The sequence below is a fragment of the Chaetodon trifascialis genome, chromosome 15, assembly GCF_039877785.1.
Source record: "Chaetodon trifascialis isolate fChaTrf1 chromosome 15, fChaTrf1.hap1, whole genome shotgun sequence".
Classification (NCBI taxonomy): domain Eukaryota; kingdom Metazoa; phylum Chordata; class Actinopteri; order Chaetodontiformes; family Chaetodontidae; genus Chaetodon; species Chaetodon trifascialis.
The window spans coordinates 15,884,125-15,911,314 of NC_092070.1; the positions used below are offsets into that span (position 1 = coordinate 15,884,125).

At 45.0% G+C, this 27,190-nt stretch overlaps 1 protein-coding gene across 2 annotated transcripts; it reads left to right on the forward strand.

Annotated features, from left to right (window-relative positions):
- Positions 1 to 1,266: 1,266 nt before the first annotated feature.
- On the forward strand, positions 1,267 to 25,474 carry LOC139343382 (ubiquitin carboxyl-terminal hydrolase 22-like). 2 transcript variants are annotated; one of them, XM_070981012.1, is made up of 14 exons: positions 1,267 to 1,764; positions 2,661 to 2,693; positions 13,937 to 14,069; positions 15,708 to 15,821; positions 15,917 to 16,018; positions 17,177 to 17,343; positions 19,025 to 19,184; positions 19,707 to 19,812; positions 21,002 to 21,160; positions 22,478 to 22,604; positions 23,433 to 23,524; positions 24,037 to 24,099; positions 24,554 to 24,703; positions 24,796 to 25,474. In XM_070981012.1, exons 1-14 carry the CDS (start codon positions 1,645 to 1,647, stop codon positions 24,836 to 24,838), a joined length of 1,569 nt encoding a protein of 522 aa, XP_070837113.1. In that variant the 5' UTR covers positions 1,267 to 1,644; the 3' UTR covers positions 24,839 to 25,474. The 2 variants fall into 2 exon arrangements, with proteins under 2 accessions (XP_070837113.1, XP_070837114.1); XM_070981013.1 differs by lacking the exon at positions 2,661 to 2,693 and having other exon boundaries at positions 1,278 to 1,764.
- Positions 25,475 to 27,190: the final 1,716 nt, after the last annotated feature.

The following is a 27,190-nucleotide window of genomic DNA, read 5'->3' on the forward strand; positions in this document are numbered from 1 at the left end:
CCCTGTCAGTGTTTTACTATCAGGTGTTTTTGGATTAGGGTTATGGCTGCATTCTTGTGTATATTGCATTTTACTACTGTAGGTGTTCAAAGTTGCACTAACAGTAGATACTTAACGTACTGTTGGGCAGTTGAATCTACAGCAGTGCATCATATTCTATAAGATAATATTATGTTCTTAGTGTTGCTGTCCTACAAGAACCTCATGTGTTGAAAAAGTCAGGGTGTCATGGGCTCTGAAACAGCCCTGTTTTCAGCTTTGTGACAAACAGTTTTCCAGCTAATCCAAGAGTGTTTTCAAATAGTTTATTTAGCACAAGAGGGAGAATTTTCTCAACTCACAAAGGAGCACTCAAACCTTCAATTTATCACAAACTCAGCAGTTCTGGAGAAACGTGGTTTTCACTGGACAGGAAAGTTATGAAAAATCTTACTCTGAAACATGACTTTTAATCAAAGATGTCACACTGTAGTGGAATACAAAGTATCCACTAAAATGTAGAGGAGTGGACAAAATAAAATGTATAAAATGGAAATACTCAAGTAAAGTACCTTAGATTTGTACTGAAGTGCAGAACTTGAGTAAATGTACATAATTACATTCAACACAGAAATGAGGTCCCAATAGATTGTGATGTGTGAGGCCCCCATGGTCAGGTCAGAAAAGCTTGTATGAGCATCCATCCGCGCTTTGAAATTGAGTGTGGTCTGCTTTCTATCATTGCAACACACATACACCATATTACCTCTAGGTGGCAGGCTTTAATTAGTGATACTGAAAGGGTTGAACTTTTACGAAGTATACTATCAAGTGAAGTACAGGGCTTTTTAATTTTTTTGCTGATGTTCAAATTAATCTAGTCCACACTCTAGATGTCATTCAGTCAAATACAGTCATGCATGACACTTCTGCAAATGTGATGAGTGACAAATACTTGCACCCATGAGAAAGAGGAAAAATCTGACAAAACTGTCCCTCAACAATGATTGCCATAAAGCTAGGGCAATAACTGTTGACAGTTACTTCAGAAAATTTACAGCTTTGCACCCTTAAAAAAAACATTATTAGAAATATTTTGGATCGATTTTACATTTCAAACTAACCTGAGCAGGAGGTGTTTTTGTCCAGGCAACGTCATCGATGCATCCCGTGGTTAAAATCCCCAAATTCAGCTAAACGGTGCACACTGAGTTATAAACCAAGCGCACCAAACGTGCTCTAAAAGCAACGTAGTGACGTAACGTCTTTGTGTTGGCAAATCACGATGTACGCTGGGCGGGCTTTGTGAAGCTGTAGTTGAATGTTAGCAGGCTAACTAGAGAAAGAAAGCTAACTAATCGTGAGAGTGGAAGTGGAGCTAACGTTAAAGGAAAAGGCAACTGTCAAAACAGCAAGGGGAACAGCAATTTTAGTGAAGTGATAATTCTGTTAGTTGACTACATGAACAGATCTGTTGCTAGTTCATCAAAGACCGTGTTTGTCAGATGCCCGAGGAGCATTTTGGATACTACATCGATTGTCCCATTTCCAAACGGAAACCATTTCTGGACAGACAGTTCGTGCTAGCTAGCTAGCTAGCTAAGTTAATCATCCAGGAGACTTTTCATTGTCACCTAAAAACCCAAACTGAATGTTTTGTCTGTCATGAGTCCGGCCGGGTGCTCCCATGTGAACGGTTATAAGGTGGATAATTGGAAACAAAATCTTCGAGTCATATACCAATGCTTTGTTTGGAGTGGTACTGCTGAGACGAGGAGACGCAAGGTAAAAACACAGGAACTGTAACGTTAGCTTAAGAAACAAGAGTGAAATAATTGTTATGTGGCACAGACAGACACAGAAGTGGAGTGCAAATGATGTCCCACATGAAGCACAGTCACTGAACGGGTTGAACAAATTCACGGTCTTAGTGAAAGTGTACTCTTGCAGCAGCAGTGTCACCAGCAATGGGTTAGCCAGCTAGGTTATCACCGGTAAGTTAGCTAGCAAGACCCTGCTCGGTGAACTGCGGAGACTGGTTGCTTCTTTGCAGTCTTAACTGCAACATTTAATTTCAACGTATTCAGCTCAAGCAATGACTATCCAACCTTCCTGTCGTGAGTCAGTCGGCTATGTTAGCTGTGCGGTTCTGTTTGGTAGATGCTTAGCAGTTAGCCGGATGGCTAAACTTGGGTTTGAGGTGAGTTGTGGCCATGGGCTAACATCACCACACCAAATGGACCCATTGTGTCTCTCCACACGCACACACTGGGTCCACAGATTAGCGGTTCTCTCGTGGGCATCACAGGTGCCAGGCCAGTGTTTTTCCCTGCACTGGCCAATCACTCACGAGTTTGGATACTGGGACGTCAGCTGATTACTTTATTGCCAATTTCTTCTTGGGCTCATCCCACACCTGCTCGGCCTACACAGCTCCGAATAGCTCCCTACAATGTGATGTCATCATTGGACTGTGTTGCAGTTTCTCTCACTTTTCCACCTTTTTTCTTCCTTCTCTGTCAACATAAACTTGTTTTGTGCCATGATGTTCATTTTGAAAAACCTAGAAGCTTCAGTTTCACTGTGGATTAGCAACAATTTGTAGGTTGCTTGACTGTTCTCAAGAAATCCGTGCTTCTCTTATATATGTCCTACATTTCTATGTCGTTTTGATAAAATAGGTGCTTCAGAGTGATGGAGGATGGACAGAGCTGGTGAGTTGATGCTTATTCCCCTCCTCATCTACACTGACATACTGTAGTTAGTTCAGATGAATAAGAGCTGGCTTGCTTTCTCTTCTCTTGCTCACCTTCCTATGTGCATCAGTGCCTTTTCATTTAATGGAATGAATATTGGATGTAAACCTACATGGTGGAAGGATTCAGCCCCATCCTTGTATCTGCTGTGATACACTGGACAGCCAGTAAGATTACTGGGTGGGAGGGCAGACTGTGAGCTGCACAGCCAAAAGCATAGCACAGTTACATTGCGGGCATGTCAAAGCAAATATCTAGTGCAAAATGGACGATGACCCTTTTGTTTATACAGAGTTGTGTTGACATGCTTTGGTTTGAGCACAGCTTTCACATTGTCTTTAGTAATGCTTCTTTACGCCATGATTAAAAAGTGCAAGAGCATCTGAAAATGCAGTCAGTCCAAAAAGATTAACAGGCAGCGTCGCGGATGACGCTGCAACAATGTTAACAGCATTTTCTGAATGTTAATTTGGACTGTCTAGTTTCTTTCTCACACTCTGGCTGACAGGAATGCAGTCAACGTGAGCCCTGTCAGTCTGTCATGGAAATGAGACTTGGTCACGGGCTGCTCACTTCTTAAGCATTTCACAGTGTTCTGCTTAACCACCAAGGCGTGTTTGGCTGCTGCAAATTTGGCCACTTTCGGGGTAGCCATTTCTGTATCGATTTGAAAGCCTCACTGTCTCAGCACCATCCCTGCCAACCTCATATCGCTGCTGTTGTTGCCAAGTTGATGTCCTCCACAGCCAGCGTGTAAAGAGCAGCCATCGCTTTTCACCTAAGATTTACCTCTGACAAAAGCTCCTTTTGTCACTGCCATGTTTAGAGAAACACCGTGACATATTCGAGGGGTACGGTGAAATTTTTCCTCCCTGTTTTTCTACCATGCCATGCACTTGGTGACATTGTGCATGAATACCAGTCCTCCACGTTTGAAGCCCGCTAGCTGTCATAGTCGTCAAGGTTAGATGACATTCAGAGGCAATTTTTTCTATTGAAACCATTCAGGTTGTTCTATCGTGAGCAGATTTCTGCACACTTTAAAGCTGTCATTAGCAGTTTCAGACTTGATTTTATTGTATTTTTTATATGCTCTGGCCTCCATCAGTCCATGTCATCTGTCAGTGCAGTTTTTGTTTTTTCATTACAAATGAGCAGCACCCAGTTCCTCACATGCCGCTGCGTCACAATCCACCGGTGGCCTTGGAATCTTGAAGTAATCTTACATAACAAGGCCATTCTGTTGTTGACACTGTTGTTGGCACTGTATCTGATAGTGGTATAAGATATATATAATAACTTGGTGTGTTTCTGTCCATGATGCAAGTGAAAACAGAAGGGCAAGCCTCTGTTTTCATATATGTTAGAAATGCAGCTGTATATATTTTGCATTTTCTGTGCTCTGAAGGATTGTTCCTAGAAAGCGATTATGTTGTTGCATTAATAAATACAGTTGTTGAGTCAGTTTTGCTCAAGAGATCCATCCTTTAAAGCTGTGCGAATTATTTTGTTAGTTAAACAGCTGTCTAACATCTGTTAAGGTGTGCACTTAGAGGTTCTGCTCTGCCCATCTGCTCCCGGACACTGATTGGACCAATGACTGATACGGAGAGAAAGGAGACAGCAGTGGCTCCTGAATGAAGTGTTCTCTCTGCTGCCTAATTGCACTCCAGGATGGCTGTTTGGGAGTATGAGTGTTGTGTCTCACACCCCCGTCACTGAGGCTCTTTACCGCCTAACTAATCTGACATGCAGAGCAGGTGTAGTGCTACTCCAGTGGTACACAGGCAGGCACTGCATTCTCCTGAGCTGCGGCAGCCTTGGTTTTTGACTTGGTGCTTTAACATCATGGAACAAAAATACCTACTGTGCACAAATGCTGCATCTATCCTTGCTATGTGAAAATGTTTATTTGAATAGATGACAGTGGCATTGATGGGCACTCTAAACATTAGCATGATTGATAAAACAAGAGCTTATCACTGCACTGCTTACTGCATATTTTTCTTACAATAGTGGCAAATACAAGGCAGGCACTGGTAGTAAAAGAGGCATGTTTTGCATTGAGGGAAGTTGAGAGACATTAACATTCAGAGACTGAGGGATAGAAAAGATGCGTTTAGACATTGTATTCAGACTTGGTTTCATTAGCCAGTTCCTTTCATCCTGAATTGCTGCCCCCCCCCCCCCCCCCCCCCCAGTCTATCCTCAGCAGCCTACCTGCAAGCTGTCATCCTCTCTACCTCAGGCTAAAATCAATTCCCAGACAATGTGCAGGAGCATTGGTGGAAAATCTGTCACCTGCTCTGCATGCACAATCTGCAACCCACATGGGTAACAAATGGCTGAATGAATGCCACAGATAGGCGATTGCAGAGATGACGTCACAGCCCAGTGTGGCTTGGGAGCTGTTATCCTTTATTAGGAAACATTAGGATGATAATTCTTCTGGCATGTTGGTCCTAGATGAAATGCCCCATTAGCTTGGGATGAGGATGTAGATTTACACTAACACACTCTATAAGAGAGGGTACTCTGGAATTGGCACACAAGTCTCAGCTAATAATTATTGATTTAACGTGGTGACAAATTTGATATTGTTGTGGAGTCCTTCGGGCCTCAATTCTGTTGTCCTGTTGCGTGCATGTCTTAATTGTCCTATATGCACAAAGACTAACTACATCTAAATAATTAGAAAATCTCCAGAGAGAACCAATTAAATGCAAATTTAGCAGCGTAGTAAAGATGTCCCACTCAGGGAGATGGCAAGAATAAACAAGTGTGAAATGGAGTTTTCTCTTTGATGTCAATGGATATGAAATCAAGATTTTCTTTTGTGCATCTGAGCTTCATTATACTCTCTTCTGGTCGAGGTGTGCTACATGTCAAGGGCTGTCAGTGAGCAGAGAGGTTGTGATTGGCCACGCCACATAGCCAGAGGGCCAGCACCCACTGTCAGTTCGTGTCATGTAACAAAAATCAGCTCCATTTCAGAGGAGGAACTCTTTTTCTGATATACTCCCCCTCTGCCTTCCCAGGTCTTGACTTTGAACCCTGTGACTTTAATCTATTAATACGGCATTGTGAGCGTGTATGTTTATTGAGCAATTGCTTGAGTACAGCACCGGAGCCTTAGTGTGTGAACAGATTTCTTTTGTTTCTTCTCTTAATTGAGATTTGTGTTCCACCAGATTGCTGAGCACCATTGTACAGAAGGATGTCGGCACGGCTCATAGATAGAAACCTGCCCTTGCTTTTAACCGTTGAATGCATTCTTCTTGAGGCCAAATTCCACTCATATTCATTATTTATAGTTTGTGAATGGCTAGGGTGGTGGAGGGGTGGTGTGAATATTCATGAAGGTCATGGTTATTTATTTTTGTGTGCTGCTTCATCCAGCAGGATAGACTCTATTTACTGTATTTATCTGTAAGAGGAGGCTTTACTTCTACTAAAACACTACAGCCATGAACCTGCCACGCAGTCAAACCGGAGCTATTATCTTCTGTTGAGTGAAATTGGACGAGATGAAAGCAGGCTGGGTGGGGTTGGCAGAATTTTACAGCCATAACTGCTTTGAAGAATTCGCTGTCACTTTGATTAAAGGGGTAAGGGTCGTGATTAGAGAGCTGACTTAACTCAACTTTTTTTTTTTTTTTAATCCTCTAGTTTTGATAAATCATATATGATCAGAGGAACCACAACCCCCACCCCTACCCCACCCAACCCCTTACAAGTTTGTGCCTGTGATGAGGGAAGATGAGAGGAGTGGCTGGCGAGATGTTGCTGGGAATTTCACTGCTTGAAGAATGGATATATTTTCAAGGATGACACATTTACTTCCTTCTGTCACTCTTTTCTCCCTCCTGTTCTTTCACATCACACACACACACACACACACACACACACACACACACACACACACACACACACACACACACACACACACACACACACACACACACACACACACACATACACACACACACACACACACACACACACACATACAAACAAACACACGCAATATGCACTGGGGCACAGCCAATCCCAGAGAGCGGCTGATTCCTGTGCTGTGAGCAGATCTCTTTGTCAGATCAGTCTCCCATCACATCACAGGCCTGCTCACTGACTCATCAGCATACGTTTGTAGCATCAGGATCTATTCCTCCGACGTCTTCGTAGCCTTTGCTTGTTCCTCTTCTGCGCTCACTCCCACGCTTTTTCCTTCCTCGTTTTCCTTGCTCTCACTTTTTTTTTCCTATTTGCAAACCTAGTTCAGCCCACAATTCTTCTTGCCTCTTGATTATCCCATTAAATTTACACAAATAAATGCTTGCGCTGTGCAATCTTTTGATAATTATAATGCTGTAGTTGTAAGAATTTTTTAAATTACACAAAACTATTCATTGCGCCGTACAAGTGCCATACCAAAATGTAATTTTCTATCCGCAGAGGTTTGCATCTGAATTTTTTGATCCTGTGAAATTCATCGCCCAGCCTTTAATCCTCTCATTTCTCCCTACTCCCATCCTGTCCTTTTCCCTCAGCTCTCTGCCTCATAGACAACACTCAGCGGGTTTTGGTGATGTCAGATGCTGGTTTCTGGCCCCCATCCAGCCTTATTTCTTCCATGTCTGTGTGCTCTCTGTCACTCCCAGGTCTTCTCTAATGTGGCTTTCTGTCTGTCAGTCGGCTCAGTGACTCAGACTAAACAAATGGCACAAGGTCTGCAACCTCCTCCCAGAGTAATTGTTGGCCTGGTGTGTGTCACCTTGTGGTATCCCTTTCGCATGCTATTGCCTCCCCAATTTTTCAGTGTCAGAGAATCCATCCTCCCATAGACAATTTGCATCTTATTCAACAGTACGAAGGTGCTGTAATGGACTTTGAAGTCTTCATCATTGTGCTGAGTGTGCTGGATTTGCTCTACCACATTGCTTTCGTCTTTGCTGTTTATTTCAGGTCAGAGGTGCCGTTTTTTTGCCATTGACTGAGACCTTGGTCTTTTTTTTAATGCTTTAGCAGTCTTCCACTTGAGAGCAATCCTGATCAAGAAGATTCAACGTGACATTAGACACATTTCACAAGTGAAATTGGTGGTAAACGATGTAGGTGGGACGCTGCATGACGCTGGAAAGTGTAAGTGTTAAACTTTGCCTCCAGAGCAGGAATGGAGAGAAGACTCATGAAAAATACTTTAGCATGGCAAAAAAAAAAAAATCAAGCATTTGTTTAATATAGTATATGCAGTGACCTTGTAAGCGTATGAGCATTGGTAAGAGAGGGTTAGTTTTAAAATGGAAAATGTGTGTGTGTGAGAGACTGAGGACTAGCATGACTTAGCGTTTTGATGGAGCTCATCTCTTTGTAAGCTGCATCCAGCTCCCCTCTCATTTGACTGTCCAACAGGCTCTGGAAAGACATCACTGCTACAAAGCATGCTGGTCATGGCCTGAGCCAGCCAATGAGGCTGCTGTCCAGCCCTCCCTTAGTACCACCATCTGGCTAATGAGCTGTCAATCACTCTCCAGGGGCCGGCCAAGCCCAAAACCAAGAGGCAATCAATCTCTTCGAGTGCGGACACTCAATTATTCCCTATTGTTAAAACCTTGGGCCCAAGTGACAGCTTTTCAAGGGACTTGGCATTTTATGTGGAAATGGTTCTCTGTCCTTGTGAAAAAGGTGAAGATTGTGGCATTAGACCTTTGCAAGATAATTTATTGCTTAGGTCTGTGCTATATATACTTCCTTTAAAGACTCGGTAGTGCACTAATAGCCCCACTGTGCCTCTATTCTGTAGGTAGTGCTCATAGATTTTCCTGGAGGTAACACTGAGGGCTCTGTGGATCCTGATTGGTGCTATGGGGATAAAGAAGAAATCAACTTGTGATCTGATGAGAGTCCAAGGGGGCCGTTCAGAAGCTCTGTGCTATGGGCATCAGTCACATCAGCGGTCCCTCTTCGATGTTTGTTTGTGTGTGTGTGCGCATGTGTTTTCTTTCAGGGGAGCTGTGTGGTTGTGGGCATCTGGTAGCTGCAAGGTTTGACAAATGATCACCCAGCCTTTTGTTTAGCTGCAGCTAGACTGTTAACCATCTGTGCAGACACACACAAACACACTGCCGTCTGCACGATCCTCCCTCTTGCCATACATGTTTGTCAGTATTTTACTTGATTTTTATTTTATTTTTTGCAGCCTTGGTCAGTCTACACGCTGATGAATGGACGAAATATTGGCTTGGTGCTCTTGTGTGAGGGGGTTTGACTATTCATGACTCCTCTCGGTGGCAGTTTTCAAAGCACATGTGTCTGATGTGTATTCTAAGAGTCCTGCTCTGTTCATGTGCGTGTGGAAAAGGGTAGATGCTCCTGGAACCAAATGATTCTTCCACACTGTAATATCATCATTTTCACTGTATTTTCGTGAGGGGAAACCCTTCCGCAGACTCTTCCCTTTTTTCCTCCTCCACCTTCTGATCTCTGGAAAACAAGAATGAACAGCCTATCTCTCCCTAATCGAGTCCTCTTAATCACGCTTGCATCCTATGTGCTGTAAGTGATGTGATACATCAACTTACACAACTTCCTCAAACTCCACCGACAAGCATCGGATGACATTTTTGATCTTGGCATCAAGGCTACTCTCTGGATATCTGTTTAGTTCCACCCCATCCACATTTTATGTCGTTTTTCCTGGAGATGGCAAGAAGCTAGTCTCCATTGGCTTGTGGCTCAGGGTTTAGCTATAATGTCCTTATAGCAGTGTGTGACAGTATGAGGCCAAACTACACACTCGACAATCCCGCATCTCTCCCTCTGCTCAGATTCATTTGGATGAGGTGGGAATACGTTCTCACACAGAGACCACGCTGCATGGCATTGTCAACAGAGGTTACAATGAGCCGATGGAGGATGGAAGCGAAAAGAGAATAGAGTGAGATTCGTATTGCGTGTGTCTCTGGGGCTGCTTACTGAGACTGCATTTTGCAGGCCAGGCATTGTCATGTGGAGATAGTGTGGAGTGAGGGAGGGAGGGAGGGAGGGAGGGAGAGGAGAGGGTAACAACATCATCCTGCCAAGGCACTGACAGGCTGCAGCCCCACGGGGTCAGTCGGCAGCACGGTTCTGGAGCATCACCATCAGTCTCCTTCCCCAGCCTCCCTCTGCTTGTTCACATTAAATATAGAATCAGAAAGGACTGTGTGTACTGTATGTGTGTCTGAGTCCCCACAGAAAATGTCTATGCGTGTGTGTGTTACTTGTGGAGAAAATCTAATTGTCTTTTTATGCATACGTGCATGTCAGCCATTGTTGATTTTCTTGATGTATGAACATGTGTGTCAAAGGGAGCATGCTCAGGCTTATGAGCGTTAGGCAGCATGGTGAGTCACTGCTCTCATATAGCTGTACTCTCCACTCTGTATTGACTTTCTCCCCTCCCCGGACTGTTCTTTGCAGCAGCAGAAGCGTGCTCAGTAGAGCCAGACCTTTGCCCACATCATAATCGTCGTCATTCTCTCTCCTGCTCAGTTACAGCTCATCACATTACTGGCTCTGTTTGAATATATGAATGCATTAACCTAAATGCTGAGGGAGGAATAATGCAGGGAGAGATAGAGTAGCTGAGCGTGAGACATGGATCATTATATGTATGCAGCAGCTGCATCTAGAGCACTTGAGGATTCATCCTGTATTTGTTGTGACTCATTGTTAGCTTGACAGCCGCTCACAGACTCAGTAGACCCACAAACATGTAATGCTATCTTATCTACGCATTTAAGATCTATTGGAGATCTATTCATCTGCCTAATGCCTTTCTGTGACTGCTCTTTCGTCAATCAACAGCTCTGTACATTAGCAGGTCATTCCCCTGACATGGAGCTCAGCCTAACTCGCTTCAACGAGCGCATCCCAGATGGGAGACGCAGCCCAGTGCAGCGCGAACGTGAGCTTTGCTACCTGTCCGACACTTGTTCCAGTCATATGAGCCAGCGGCTGATCAATAGCTGATCTAATAGAACATTAAAAGCCGTGGGCACGGAGAGACGCAGGACTGCTGACACTGAGGAATAGACGGCCCGTGAACCCTGGTGAGAGGGGGAGAGCACAGAGAAGCTGAGGGAGGGCTGGAGCAGAGATAGATTTTCTGCCCCGCTAAAGGGGTGTTGAGGTAGGGGGAGGGTGAGGAGGAGGGCAAGGCGTGGCATTGGCAGGGTTTCTTGTTTTTGACTTGGGGCTCTGGTGCAGTGGAGGAAGAGTGGAGGATGAACTACGTCATTGCTCAGGAAGGATAGGCAACTGAAGCACATATTCAGGAATTCGGTGGAGCTCACCTGTGTTTCCACATAATGTAGGACATGTAGGGTTTAATTCAGGCTCTGGAAAGAAAAACAAGTCCTGCTTCACACTATCACTTTTTATCTCCTCTGTGTCCTTCTTTTGTCTTAGCATGTCAGTGACACAAGCTCTGCCTTCAAAGTTTAATGAAGCTGCTGTAGATGTCTGTCTTGCTCTTAGTGTTCACTTCTCACCATACGTCCCTCTAGGAAAAGCGCCCCTCCCTGATTTGGTGCTGCCGCTCGTCCCTCACACACCCATTCAGAGCTGACTGGCTAACACACACCGATATGAATAAAAACAGAGCTTAGGGTCTGCAACCCTGAATATCCCCTCTCCTGCAATGTCATCACAATCTAGCCCACGCCTCCTAATGCCCAGCCAAAACACAGGCCTGGCTGTGAGTTTTGCGGCCTATCTCTGTGGCGATGCGTAGTAGCATATGTGTGGTGTTTCGTGTACCACCCATATCCCCTGCATGCCGTGACACAAGCAAATTAACATTGGATTACTTTAGTACCTTCTGTCAGCTCGTCCATACGCATCGAACTCTGCATGGGACTGTTATTTCAATCTCGCACCCACCTGCTCGTGCAGAATTTCCAACTATTTCCACCCACTCCCACAGATGAGCTCTCCCAGTTATGCGGAGATAGAGATCTCTTCCATCTCAACATTTTCTTATCTCACAGGGAAAATCCGGTACAACTGATGTGTTGATTTTTTTTTTAATCTCAAGAAATGCACATGGAGTTCCTCAGCAGTTTATTACAAGGTGTGCTTACAACAAGCTGTAGACCTTTTCGAAAGGAAAGATTTGCTCCAGCAAACCAATAGTGATGGAAAACTTTCGGAATTGTTCCTGAATTGTCTTTGTTTCCCACAGCAAGATGTAACACCAATACTGATGGAGTAACTGATAGAAACATAACTTAATTTTGGCAATGCATTTGGATTCACACAGTTTATTGGAACACAAAGCATTTACGCACATTTAAGACCAATATCCTAATATACTGAATGCCCACTCACAACTGTATTAGAGCGCACAGTATACTGAAAATCCTTTGTTATTTTCGCATTGTTGTGGTTGTTGTGGGAACCACAAGCTCCCAAACAAATCTTCATAATAAGATTAAACTAACACATTGTGGCCTTGGACGCTGAAGGTTCGAATCATCCTGCGAGCTATTTAGTGAGATATTTCGTGAGTTATTCCCACATCAGTGATATTAGTTTGAGTTGTGTAGTCATCCCATTGTTCTATGGGATGTGTCACCCAGGGAGAAGGAAGTGAAACGGACTGGTTCAACCTCTTTTATTTCACTGCAACAATACACTTAAATGTTGTTCAGATGGTGTCAGGTTATACTATTGTATCTCTAGTCAAAAGACCACAATAGGCAGACAATCCAGTACAAGGCCGTTGAGTTCATGTCCAATAGCTTCAGCTCGGTGTGTAGGAGTGTGTGACTCTGTCTTCAGAGCTAAATTCACATAGTGTACCAGAAACCAAGAAGTGGCAGAGCTCTCCAGCCAGTATTTTATTTCTCATTTTGCTTCTCTTCACCTTTGCTTCATACCTCCTTTCCCTGTATCTCCTCTCTGTAAGTGCGTGAGTCATTGCAGCAGGTCAGCAACCCGAAAGGCTTTGATTAGATCGCTCAGTCTTTCCTCTCTTATTCAATTTCTCCCTCTCAAAGTGGGCGTGCAGACTACTTTTCTGCAGCGCTTTCTGTCACATTAGCACCAGAACTGTTCCTTGAAAGCATTGAGTGTATTGCTGCAAAATGATTTTGCGTTTACTAATACACTCTTTTGATTTGTTTTTTTAAATGACCCAATTCATGACGTTTTAGTATACAGTCTGCATGCTGTGCATTTTCAAGAGGATTAGAAGTGAAATTAAATCCCCATGCTACCTTAACACACCTTCAAATGCTTGTGCCGGGCACCACTCTCGCTACGATCCTATTGTCCATGTTTGGACGGTGTCGCCTCCGACTGCTCCACCACAGTTGAGGCTCCAGGTTCAGTAGCCTGTGCACAGCCATGCAGCTGTATAACTGTATGTACAGCTGTCTTCAGGCCTTCATAATGCACTTACTAAGACTCATGTATATGTGCGCTCACACACAGCATCTGTATCATGTTTCTTCCCAGAATGTTGGTCAGCGTTTACCATGTCCGCACTTCTTCTCGCTCTTTTCTCAGTTCACGGACTAACAACCCTTTTCTTGGCTCCCCTCTTTCAGGGTTGTTGTAAAATGTTTTCATGTATACAGTGTAACCACCTGTGCTCCTGAGCAGCCCCCCCCCCACCCCCCCGAGGCCTCACTTTTGCAGGTTTGCCGGAGATGTCAGGCCATTCTAATGTTAATTTTCTCCAGGTTACCTCCGGGTGTCGTAGCCGAAGCAATCACACAAACCAGCCGCTGTCAGTGTGTGCTTCAGACAGATCCTGCTTGCCTTCTCGAGTGTGCCTGCCAAGCATTAAATCCCATCATGCCCTGCATGTGTTAGAGAGTGAAAGATTCAGTGTGGAAATATGTTGTTATTCAACTGCACTGGATTTGTCAACAGGCCCAGCGAATCTTTAGCCCGTCTTCGTGTCAGGTCTATTCAAGCACCGTGTCCTCCGATGTGTTTGTGTGACTGACTGGAAGATAGAAATCTAATTCAGCTGGCATGGAGTTCCACTCTGTCTGCCTACGCCACTCTATTTCATTGCTCTGGGCTCTGGCCTGCTGCAGATGATTTTCTCACCATACTGACCTGTCCTCTCCTTTTTTACTCTCCATTCCCTCCATCCCCCCCACCCTGAACCCCCTTTCTCCCTTTCCTTGGTTCTTTCTCTCCAGGCCAAGTCGTGCATCTGTCACATGTGTGGCGCCCACCTGAACCGACTCCACTCTTGTCTCTACTGCGTCTTTTTCGGCTGTTTTACGAAGAAACACATCCACGAGCACGCGAAAAACAAGAGGCACAATTTAGGTAAGTCACTCACTCACAGCTGTTTAAGAAATCTTCCCAGGGCAAATCTGAATTAACTAATAGAAATGAAATCTCACAACAGAGCTACGATGATTGATAATCTCAGTGTGTTGTCGTTCCCTGCGTCCAAAGGCTCAGTCCCATCACGTCAGTCCTCGCATTCACATGCACCCTTGTGGCCCACTGCAGCATCAGCTATTATCAGTGAAGGATTACAGCATTACTTTGGGCAGCTTCCTCCTCTGAGCAGACAGGGAGCTGAACCTCTCTCTAACCGCAGCACATTACCATTCTGGTGGGAGCGCCTTATCCAGTCAAATGTCATGGATTTAAGTTAGTACACTCCCCTTCGTACAGCAGCAAGGGAGGGGTCGACATCGCTAATCCACAGCCACCAGAAAGCCTTGGCTTCAGCCTTACATGCTAATTATGCAAAAAAAGACAATGACACTAATGAGCAAGATTTTGATATTACCCTGACGACGACAACTAAATACGGAAACGGGGGAGATGGCAGGGTTGCTGGGTAGTTGTCTGAATGGCTTTAATTGATTTAATGCATTTCAACAGTTTGGTTTTACACACACACACACACACACACACACACACACGCACACACGCCCGACCCAAGTGCACGGCTACAGTGTTAATTAGCTTTGAGCTTTCCACAGGAGCCTCTCTGACACCGGCGCTCTGTTCTTCTCAACTTCTAATCAAATTAATTCAAACTCCCCTGTCTGCTTGATAGCAAGCTTCCTTCTCAGGGCTCCTTTTACATCTCCTTGTCCCAACAAACCCACCCTTCGGGACTCCTTTCGTACCTTCGTCCTGTCCCTTTTCCTCGCTCTCGCTCATCATAAGGACACCTAAACGCCTCCTGCTTTTCTTGCACCTCCCTGTCCTCTTATTCTTTGCTCTCCTCCTTCACTCAAGTGAGCATGATTTATGAATTCCTGGCCGTGCCTTGTGCGGCACTCGTACTCTGTATCGGCTGCCTCTCGCCACTACTTGTGTTGCTCTCATTTTTCTCTCTTAACCTGGTTGCTGTTGTCCAGACAGGAGCATCCTATTCAGCGCACAAAATGTAACCATGGTTTACCAGAGAAAAGAAAGATGATTATGTTCTTCAAATTAATAAAATGACATGACTCTTTCTTTATGTTATCTCACACACATGCAACCACAAAGGAACACGCACACACAAAAAAACACCAGTCAGGCTTTCTACATGATATATTAGCTCACTTTGTCAGTGTGGGTAGCACCAAAAACAGAAAAATGTCCGGTGAAGCTAAAAATAGGTTGTCACGGCAACAGAGCCAAGGTATTGTTGCCGTGGAGTTGGAGGATGGAAGAGGATGGTGTGTTGGTTGAAAGCCCAGGTGGAGACAAATACACCCATTCCGTCATTGCTCACCTTACTTCTCTTATAATTGGTCAACGCAGGCAATGAGATGGAAACATATTGCGGTGAGTGGAAAACGCAGGGTGGAGAACTTGTCTTGAGGCTGACTGTGCCAGCGAGGTCGGACCGTAAAATAAAACCCAATGTGTGTTACTGTGGTGGAAAAATCTATTTGTAATCATGGTTCAATCTCTCTCTCTCTCTCCCTCTCTCTCCCTCCCTCCTGTTTCCAGCGATAGACTTATTATACGGTGGAATATATTGTTTTGTGTGTCAAGACTACATATACGATAAAGACATGGAGCAGATTGCCAAAGAGGAACAGAGGAAAGCCTGGAAATTGCAAGGTATAGAATTCTGCTTTCTGTCAGTGGACTTAATGCTGCTCTCGAAGCGGCTGGTATCTCAGTGCCGTCACGTTTATGTTTCATTGTATCCACAGGCATAGGAGAGAAATACACGACGTGGGAGCCGACCAAGAGGGAGCTAGAATTATTACGACACAATCCAAAGCGGAGGAAAATCACTACAAACTGTACCATAGGTGGGCAATAGACTGCACTGTTCAGGCTGCACAGCTTTTCATCCCTAGACACTGTGTGTGCATGATGTGGGGATTCTTTATAGCTGTTTGTGTGTCTCAACATGTGCCGTGTATGGTGCAAGTGTACTTGGGGTCACTCCTTCATTTAAGTGTGATACCCAAGGTCAGCAGGACCGGGTAGCCCCACAGGCAGAGCACTGCGAGGGGCAGAACACAGTGTTCCCTCTCTGATAGACGCACACCACAGTGGGTCTTAATTTGTCTCCGTCTCTCCCCACAGCTTGTTTTCCTTCTGTACTGTTTTCTCAGTCATCTGTTGCTTTGGTTTCTTCCTGCTATCTCTATTGTGTCTCTGATTTTTTTTTTTTTTTTACAGTACTTCTAGCTGATTTTTATCTTTCCCTCTGCCATCATTTACCCCCTTATATGTTTCAAGAGCTTGGTCGGTAGCCCTCATTGGCCAGTAGACTGTGTGTGTTTATGTGTGTATGCGCACCAGGACCAGTCTGAAGTGTTAGCGCTCTAGCTGAGCACTCTCTTCCAGAACCAAACCTTGCTCATTTGGATTAGACCCAAGACCTGGCTGTGTCTCACCTGTTCTACTGGCCGTCACTGGAGGACTGTACTTTTTCACTCTAAATGAATCCATTCACAGATTCAGGGTCTGCTCCAGGGTACACATGGTTTTGCTGGCAGACCCGCTCCAACACCATGTTGTTAACTTTCCAGCCACACACACACACACACACACGCACACACACACACACACAAAGAATCTGAAAGTGCCAGTGTTGAATGTCTGTACAGGCATGTTGCAATGTCCGGATTACAGGATATATGTGTGGTTTCATAAGGCTGCAACTACCAAATATTTACATTATCAATTAAACTCTCCATTATTTTTCCTATTAATACTTTAATTCTTTGGCTTTATAAAATGTCAGAAATGGTAAAAATGCCCATTTCAATTTCCTGAAGCCTGAAGATGATGTCTTCAGGTGCTTGTTTTGTCTGGTCAGTGCTGATATGCTTGGATGAAATAACATACTGCGTTTTTGTTACCATCTGAGAAAAAGTATGAATCACATCATGATTAATCCTCATCGCCGTTCATGTCGTTCTCACACTTTTCCTTTGTCTCTCCTTCTTGTCCTGCAGGTTTACGAGGGTTAATAAACCTCGGCAACACGTGTTTCATGAACTGTATTGTTCAGGCCCTAACACACACGCCACTGCTGCGAGACTTCTTTCTCTCCGACAGACACAAGTGCGAGATGCAATCAAACTCCTGTCTGGTGTGTGAGATGTCGCAGCTCTTTCAGGAGGTATGATGCACAGGTTTTTGCACATGTGAACTTGATTCATAGGTTGGTTGAATCCCACAGAGAAATTCAGAATGAGCCATAATTTTTTTATTAAAACCATATCATACAGAATGTTCCCTCGCGGTGTAACCCACTGCAGAGGGCTGAGTCACTGTTGCGCTCTTTTGTCGAGTCCAAAAAAGGGAGGCAGAGAGGAGGGAAAAATCCTGCTTGAAAGGAATGTACAGAGCCACGTCCAAATGAATGAGCAGAATGTGGTAATTCTACATTTATTGAACCTGATCAGTCAAAGCGAATTATGTTGCACAGCCCTTTCTATCCTATCCTGGCTCTTTGATACAGAAGTTTAGCATTTTGCATCTAACAAACTCATCGGCCCTGAATGTTATGTAATTTCTGCCTGGTTCGCTCCCACACTGCCTCGCTTTTTTTTTTTTCCTTCTTACACCCTCTCACTTCCCAGTATATATGGGCCCACAGATGGCAAGTGGTGCTATAATGAGTTGAGTCATCACCCCCCCTTCCTCCCCCTCCAAAAACAGGCAAACGGAGCCCTGCCCTGTCTCTGTTGGCTGAACCGTTCAGCTGCGTAACACACAAAGGAGATAATCGCTCACCTCTATCACCCAGGGAGGCAGACATTGATTGAGTATTCAGCTGTGTTTGAGACAGAAAATTCAGGGTCAGTCATGCGAGAAAAATTCATTTAAACACTCCCTAACACACACCGAGTATCATTCCCAAGCCTTTCTACCTCCACGCCTTGTCCCCAACTCTCTAATTTCATTGCTGACTTCCATCCCCCACCTTCCTTCTTTTTTAACCCGCCTCCATATCATCACAAAAAGCTGTCTTCTGACTCTGCAGACACACACACACACACACACACACACACACACACACACACACACACACACACACACACACACACACACACACAGCTTTTTAGATATGAAGGTGAGAGGCACGGCCCGCTTTGATCATCACTCTCCTTCCTCTCTCTCTCTCCCCCGTTTCCTCCTCCTCTAGTAGCGTCTTTTCGTTTGTCAGCCACCTTCAAACTGCCAAAAAGGAGCAGAGTTTGTAGGATTCAAGAGACGTCAGCGCCGCATGTTTTTACCCTCTCACAGCTCAATCAGATTTCAGGGAGACCTGTGGAGAATAAAGTGAGGTGTGCGCGACGTCTGCGAGAAGCAAGAGCCCTGGCATTAACGAGCTCCGGTTGGAACTCCATTGTAGATGTTTGCACCGCGCTAACTCTCGCACTCCGCTCAGCTCTGTTACTTTCTTACCCACATCTTCTGACCCTGACCTGGGGTGTCACTCACTTGAATTCCCATGGCAACCAAAAGACTGTGCAACAATTTTGTTCTCCAGCCACGATGTTTTCTCTGCCGTGTGCCTCACACCTCTGCTCTTCATGGAGGCGCCATTGATAGAGCAGGCGCTGTTGGGTGACATGGAGAATTCACTCATGTCTGATGGGAGTTAAAAGTTAGAAAATCACCTCGACTGACAGAACATTTGTGTTATGGTTCGGCGATGAATTATAGATGACAGTGAGCAATGCAGTCATAAGACTGGCAAGGAGGAGATTGAATATAATGCACCCAGTAGCACCTGGAAAAATAGGCTAACCACCATCTTCCTCTTCTCTCCCATCTTTCTTCCTCGCTCTCAGTTCTACTCGGGCCACCGTTCGCCCCACATTCCCTTCCGGCTGCTGCACCTGGTGTGGACTCATGCACGTCACCTCGCGGGCTACGAGCAGCAAGATGCCCACGAGTTCCTCATCGCAGCGTTGGATGTACTGCACAGGCACTGCAAAGGGGACACCATCAGTAAGCTATATATATATATATATAGGTTTACTCAAGATATATTTTTTCACATGCATCCTTCAGTTTTCTGTCAGGCCAGGTTTGCACCGTATTCAAGTCAGACTAAATGGTGGATTGCATCAAGAAGCGGTGTCAGTGTGCCTGGGACTGCACCACCCGCTGTCTCTGATCTGGCTCTGTGGAGTTACACCTTCGATCTACCCACAGAGCACGGTGCCTTACCGCACTGGAAACATGCTGAAGGAGACAGGCAATGGTGTGTTACCAAGGGGACAGGAAGCAAGCAGTGTGAGGAATGTCAATAGGCCCTGCTGCAGTGTAATAGCAGATGACCACAGACCCTGCAGTAAGGCTCGCTGAGATTAGCTGTAGAGAATCCAGAGGGCTGTGAAGTGGGAGGGAGGCTCCGCTGCAGGGGAATGGTAAAGTGAGAGGGCCAGACAGAGCCGTTCAGAGGTGCTAAAGAGGCTGTTGGTGTTATCTGTGCGTGTATTTATACTTTCTGCTCTTTGTGATCCGCAGGAGACGACAATGGGAAGAAGGCCAACAATCCAAACCACTGTAACTGCATCATTGACCAAATCTTCACTGGGGGCCTGCAATCAGATGTTACCTGTCAAGTTTGCCAGTAAGTTTGTGTCTTTGTGCCGTTAAATAGTGGAAAAGGAAAAGTGTAAAGCAAAGGAAAAATGGGCAAAATAAAGTCCCATCGGAGATGTGTGCTATCCATTCATGATGATGGAGCCTCACATCGCCACTCACGCCCCTCCTCCCCCTTTTCCTGTGTTTACCCATTCATCCATCATCCCTCTGTCCTCCGATGCCGTAGTCGCCTCTCACCGCTGGGCTGATCGATGTGGACACCACCTGTCCTACCGGAGTGGCTGAACCACTGGTTGTGTCCTCGCCGCTGCTCTTATTTAAAGGCCTGGTCCCTGCAGAGCTGCTGTAAGGGGGGGTTGTCTAGACAGCAGTACAGCCCAAGCGTTGTCTGCCTGCCCCCTAGAGCTGTCCTGTCACATTAACACCAGCACGCTGCACTGAACCGCAAAACACCTCACCCGGGCTAACAGGCGAGCCGAGCCCAGCTCAGTGCACTGTTACCTGCCTCCACAGAGAAGAGAGACTGCTGAGCTGGAGATACTGTCTTGTGTATTATTCTGCCATAACCTGGGCCCCTTAATAATTTTAAAACTCCTGTTGACTAGATATTACATATGGGTAAAGCCCGAACCAACAGAAAATGCAAACCCAAGGCTTTTTGAATACCAATGGTACCATATTGGTTACTGCAGGGTTGCCCTCTCACCATCATAAATGTGTGCGTCCTTTCCTTAATAGCCACCTGCTGATACCGTCGGGTATTACAGCACCACCACTCACCTAATCAACAGTGGAAATGTGCAGCAGCCCATCCCCTGTGCACATATATGCTTGTGTATTCTACACTAGAAGCCTCCATTTTGCCCAGGCCGCAGTCCATCGCCAACACCGGGCTCTCATAATACAAATTCCTTCCGTAAAGCCAATTTTCTCTGATGTAACACTTCATTGAATTGCAAATGGACCTGGAAGAACAGTGTGGATATTATGCACATGCACACACTCAATCTTTCAGCAGGCTTCAACAAAAACATGATGAGAATCTTCAGTGGCTGTGTGAATTTAAGCTCATGCATTGCCAGCAATGTCATCACTCTTTCATCATGACCCGTAGTAAGTGACACACAAACCTACACACAACCACGCATTATTTATTAATGATAGTAATCGAACCCCTGTCTTTGTTTCTCTCTCTCTCTTTTCTTTCTCTCTAGTGGGGTTTCCACAACGATAGATCCATTCTGGGACATCAGTCTGGACCTTCCTGGCTCGTCCACGCCCTTCTGGCCCCTCAGCCCTGGAGGGGATGGCAGCACAGTGAACGGAGAGAGCCACCTGTCAGGGTCCACCACACTCACAGACTGCCTACGCAGGTACAGCTCCGGTCTCAGCTGACAACAGGCGGGCTGTCTTTTTTTTTCTGCCTGTCAGGTTTTTCTTTTCCCTTTGTTTTTACATCTGTCTCTACCAACTAAGCCATCTAGATTTAAAAGATTTAACCGTATAAATCAGAGGCGCAGTACTTCTACTAGTCATGTTCCTTCATGCTGATGCACAATAACAGTCATAGTGTTAAAACTTTGTTAGATTAAAACTGAATCGCGTTTATAACATTTGGAAATGAAAGGAGGCGCTGCCGCTTTCTACAGATTTGTTACTTTCCTCCACCTCTCCAAATTTAGGGGTATCCCTAGTCTCCACTTTGTGGCAGCGTGACTTTCTGTGCACTTATTTTTTTAATTATTATAATTTCGTTAGGGGTGTCAGCCAGGCTTTGTTTAGTTTGACATTAAAAAAAAAATGGTTTTTTTTGTATGTTCTGTTAAATCAAGCCTCACAAAAGGATGCACGCTAATCAAAGTGTCCACCCTTCACATCAAATCACCACACTCAACCCAACAAAAGCCAACACAAAAGCTTGTGTCTTGTGGGAACCCAAAATACTCACATATTGAGAGGCTGAACATGACATTGTGAAAACGGGTGTTTCCAGGGATATGCACAGGTGGTACAATGTAGATAAATCCAGGTAGTCACGATTTGTGCTCAAATAAATTTCATTCATCCCTCCACTTGTACGAGGGGTCACATGTGGTGTCTGCTCGGGCACAACAACCCTGTTATCTCCAGCCATCACTGCTTGGCAGAGCAGGTGTGACCTCTCATATCTCCTCTACTGCCTCTTCATTCTTGCAATTTCTTTTCCCTTTCTCCTTATCTTATTTCATTCCCTCCCCTCTCCACCTAATTCCTTTTCCCCCGTGCCCTCACTCTCTACCTCTCGTATTCGTCTCATCCTCCCCCTCTATTTCTCTCGCCTCCTTTCCTACTTTTTTTTTTATACTGCAGCTCCTCACACACCCCTAGTTGCTGCAGCAAGTCTCTTAAAGGTACAGGACTGGTTGGTGCTATTGCCTGGGTTGGGTGGGCTGACATACAGAGCGGCTGCTCCAAAGCTCTGCAGGCAGACTTGATGCACAAGCCGTCATACATGTCTGGATTCACTTCAGGCTACGGCTGTAGGGCTACAAGTAGGTGCTACGGGGTGCAAAAGGCGAGACCAGGAACATAGAACCATAGAACCGTTCTTCCTCTTTTCCTCGGTTTTCACTTCCTGTTTGCACACATGTCCTCTGCTCTCACACACGCGCCTTCTCTTCCTCTCTTTCATCCCAACCCTCTCGCTGCAGGTTTACGCGGCCCGAGCATCTAGGAAGCAGTGCCAAAATCAAGTGCGGCGGTTGCCATAGTTACCAGGAGTCCACCAAACAGTTGACAATGAAGAAGCTCCCCATCGTAGCATGTTTCCACCTCAAAGTGAGTCACCCAGTGTCGACATGACGCCAATTATCACTTGTTGCATTATTCGCCACCGACTGACATTTTGGTTATTTAAGGGTTCATCTGAGCTTTTATCGTTCACACGTCTAATTCTGTCAGTCCTTACTACAACACGGCGTGCGCGCGAGTGTTTTGTAAACAGGCCTGTGTGATGCTGCTTAAACATTCATCGAAATGTAGATTTTTTTTATTGTTTTACAGTTTGATCCTGTTACATTTTGATGTTATTTTCATGACTGCATCCTTACCTATCGCACTATATAGATATATTTATGTGCCGTGGTATATGATTTGTTTTGCCCGGTGTGTGTGATGGAGGCAAAGTTCAGATTTTGCAGTGACTTGGCTGTCTGGCACATCACTCGTGCGTAGGTGTGTTCATAATTCAATTCAGTTGTTGGTGCATTGCTTCCTGCTGTGTAGCCCTTTCACACAGTGTCCCAGGACACCTATGATTTTAATGACTTGTACAGTCCTCCTGTTGTCCATGTTTTATTTATCAGAACAGTATTGGTGGCCCCATAATGTATTTATGATATTCATAGGAGCAGGCAGCAAAGAGGATTGTCTCAGATCAATCTGGGCCCGTTATTATCTCGTTATGAATGCGTAAATGTGTGACAGGGGTGGAAAACATGCATTTTCACTTTTCACTAGCTGTGTTGTGTTTCATATGTATTAATGATGACGCCTGTTATTTCTAAATATGTGTCTTCTCCCCTCCCCCCCACTCACTCTCTCTCTTGCCATTTTTCTGCCCCTCCCCCCCCTCCTCTCTCATCCTCCCTCTCTGGCCATCCCCAGCGGTTTGAGCACTCTGCTAAACTGCGGAGGAAGATCACTACATATGTTTCCTTCCCTCTAGAGTTGGATATGACGCCCTTCATGGCATCCAGGTAAGCCTCCACCCAGCAGTCCCCTTAGCTTCTCTGCCCCATATAGTGAGTCCTGTCCCCTTAGTGTTTACACCCAGATAGAAATAAACTGACTTTTCGCAAAAAAACAAAACAAAACATGTAGTAGCTTATTTAACTGGATTGTTTATCTGTCTTTTTTTAATATTCACACATGTGCATACTGTATGATCCACTACAAACACTGTGCTCACAGTGTGTCTATGTTTTGCACATCTGCATCTATGCCAAAACAGCAAATTCTCCCTATAAATTTATACTAGTGTCAGTAGAGCATGCGGCAGCAGTCTTGCCCCACCCCTGGCTGTAGCATCCATTCAGCTCTGTTCAGAGACAGAAAGATCATTAAGAGGTAGTGGCATAAGAGATATCAGTTTTCACAGATAGGATAATTCTGCCACCTAGTGGATTTATGTGCCAGTGTAGCATGTTTACACATGTAAACATCTTTGTAATTATTAACAGCTTGCTTTTTCTCTCTGTGTCTCTTGCAGTAAAGAGAGCAGAATGAACGGGCAGTATCAACAGTCGGTCGACGTATTAAACAACGACAATAAGTGAGTACTGTTGGAAAACACGTATCACAGCAAACCAATTTATTTATTTAACACGGTCGCCTCACAGCAGCACTGACATCATAGTAGAAAAGTCTCCTCTGTCACAGCAGCACATGCTAATGACCCGAAGCATCCGGCTGTGACTTCCCCAAATGAAATCAATTTGTAGCCTATTAAAAGCTGCTTAGTTTTCTTCATCCATGACAGTTACAATGGCTTTCATTTTCCAGGACATTTATTGGGAATTTACTGCACTGTCTTAATACCATTGACAGGTTTTCTTGTAGTAGAGGCAGCAGTGGCAGCGGCCTCGAATACACAACGACCGTGAAAGAGCGACTAAGGCACTCGTGTGTGATGAGAATAATGCAGCTTTGTGAGATATGTGTGTTAAAGTGAAGTCAGACAGCGGAAGGATAATAAATTCGCACCCCCTCTTGCCTTTTATTTCCAGGTATTCCTTGTTTGCGGTGGTCAACCACCAAGGCACATTAGAGAGTGGCCACTACACCAGCTTCATCCGCCAGCACAAAGACCAGTGGTTCAAATGTGATGACGCCATAATCACCAAGGCCAGCATTAAGGATGTACTCGATAGTGAAGGGTAAGACTGGAAAGGAGACATGAGCAGATTTACAGAAATGTTAAACAGTATGAAATCTGAATCATGTTTTTCTTCACCCCCCTCGTCCTCAGGTATCTCTTATTCTACCATAAACAGTTCCTCGAGTACGAGTAGTCTTTGCGACCACTGACCATGAAGAACCACTGATTCTAATGAGAGAGTCAAGGGACTGGGGGACAGGATGATGACACAAACACACAAACCTACCTGAAACTCTTTGACTTAGCAGTCTGCTCCTCCGGCTGCGGAGGACAAAAATAAAAAGACGCGTGAAATCATGCAACCTTTCAAAAGAGGAAAAAAAAAAAAAAACAAGCACTGAGCTACTTCTTGGCATCTACTTGACAAAACTGAATGAAGAGGAGAGGAGGAGGAAGAGTCGGGCGTCGTCAGTTCCAGGCTCGGGCAGAGGGAAGAGGCCCCACACCCCTCGCTCTCTCTCTCCGTCCCCCCCCCCTTCCTGCTGCAGGGGCAGAGTCTGAGCGTGACCGACTGTCATGTGGATTGGGCACATCTGGATTTTTTTTTTTTTATCTTACAGTATTCTGCCCCTCACCTCTCTCTCTCTCTCACTCACACACACACACACACACACACACACACACACACACACACACACACACACCCACCCACCCTCAATTTCTCTCCCATGGTGCTCTCTTTTCAACTGACCAAGCATTTAACTTCGTCACGACCGGAGACAAGTTTGTCAATATGCATATGGGACTGAATGCAAAAAAAGAGAGAGAATCAACGTATTATGAACTCTGCAAGAACATTTTTAAAGGTATGATTACGATTCTTATCATTTGTGACTTTAGTTATGAAATACTGTATGAATCTAGTAAACATCTATTTTTGAAGAGCAAAGGAAACATGGGAGAGCTTAGAGACGCCGCCTTTGCCGTTTGCTGGGGAAGTGCTGCCATGGAAACTAAGCAGATTTGGACCTGAGTGTGCTCATGTTCCATTATTTACTGTGTTGATTGTTTCATTTTTAAGTCTGGTTGAGGGCAGGGAATATATTTTTTTTAGCAACTCATTGAATTTTTGTTTACTGTTCTGTCTTTTTTTTTTTTTTAAGTTTTCAGTACAGTCATATGTCCTTCGCTGTCCCGGTACTGGAAATGTTTTTAGACGTATTATTATACTTTCATTCTTGTGGAATCGTTGGTATAATGGCGGTGATGATTAAATTGGCTCACCTTTTTTTGCTGTTTATGAATTGTATGTTGAATGTGAGCTTTGGGTTTCGTGCGGCATTCTGAAGAGAAGACTCGATGCGTGAGCTCCAGGGTCCCGAGGTCCTATATATAATAGGCGACAATGCTGTGGTCTCTCCTCATTGAACACCTTGAATGCTCTGTGCAAAAAAAATATATAAAAAAAAAAGGAAAAAAAAAGAAGCCCATTTAACAACATTGCATGCAACTGGGCTCTCATGATCTTATAATATGTGAAAAATTGCCCTCAGTAACGCCTCAAGGCCCGGTGCCCATCGTGATTTTTGTGGGGATGGGAGGACGATTGTGTGAGATGCATAGAGGGTAAAACACGTCGCACGTGTACGGGCGCTGTGCGACCACAGCCTGGCTCTGAATCCATCAGTGTTAATCTTCTCCATGGCAACTGTGCGGCTGGTGTAGACCGGTGTGGTTCGTGGTGTGTCTTGCCTCCGCAGTGCAGCAAACCCAGCGCTCTGTTCAATCAGTATGCTGTCAAGTCGGACTTTAGATAATGCACATACACATCAGGGTGTTGTGGTCTGTTTTGTTTGAATATCACTGATTGTGTGTGTGTAAAAAATAACAAAAAAAAAATCCACTCATGTATAAGATGAGGGCTCTAACCTATCACAAAGTAATGCCACATGAAACCACAACCCCCTGGTTGTTTAGCTGCTCTGTAATTGCAAACAAACATGCATATCCTTTGGTCTGCTGCAGAACCTCGGCTAGAGGGCGACGGTGGGTTTCTGAAAAGTAAAATCAAGGACTTGTGTAATGCTCGCACTATGGATTTGATGTATCATGGAGCAGTAAAGGCCACCCAAGGACATTCAGGGACGCAGCTGAAACGAAAAGGAAGAGGAGAGCTTCATTATCCGTTTCAGTGATTAAACTCAGAACAAAACTGGAATGTGTATGTGCTGTCTTTTGTCTCATTGCTCCATTCACACTTCCCTTCATTAGGACAATATATCTGCCAGACTTGAAGGGCTGTAGCGTCGCTGACTTGCGCAAGCTCCATGAGCAGTGCTGGAAGCTGGCTGCCCTCTGTTGCTGTCATGGTAGAGCAGCAAAGCACTGCAAAGGAAACAGGACTTTATATTTACCAAGAGCTGACGGACTGAATACAGCGGAACATGCAAACATGCACTCTCACTTTTTTACTATAACTCAGTGTTGTGTTTCTGGCCTCGGAGCAGGTCTAGTCATGCATTTGATTATGGTGCCACTTTGTGGT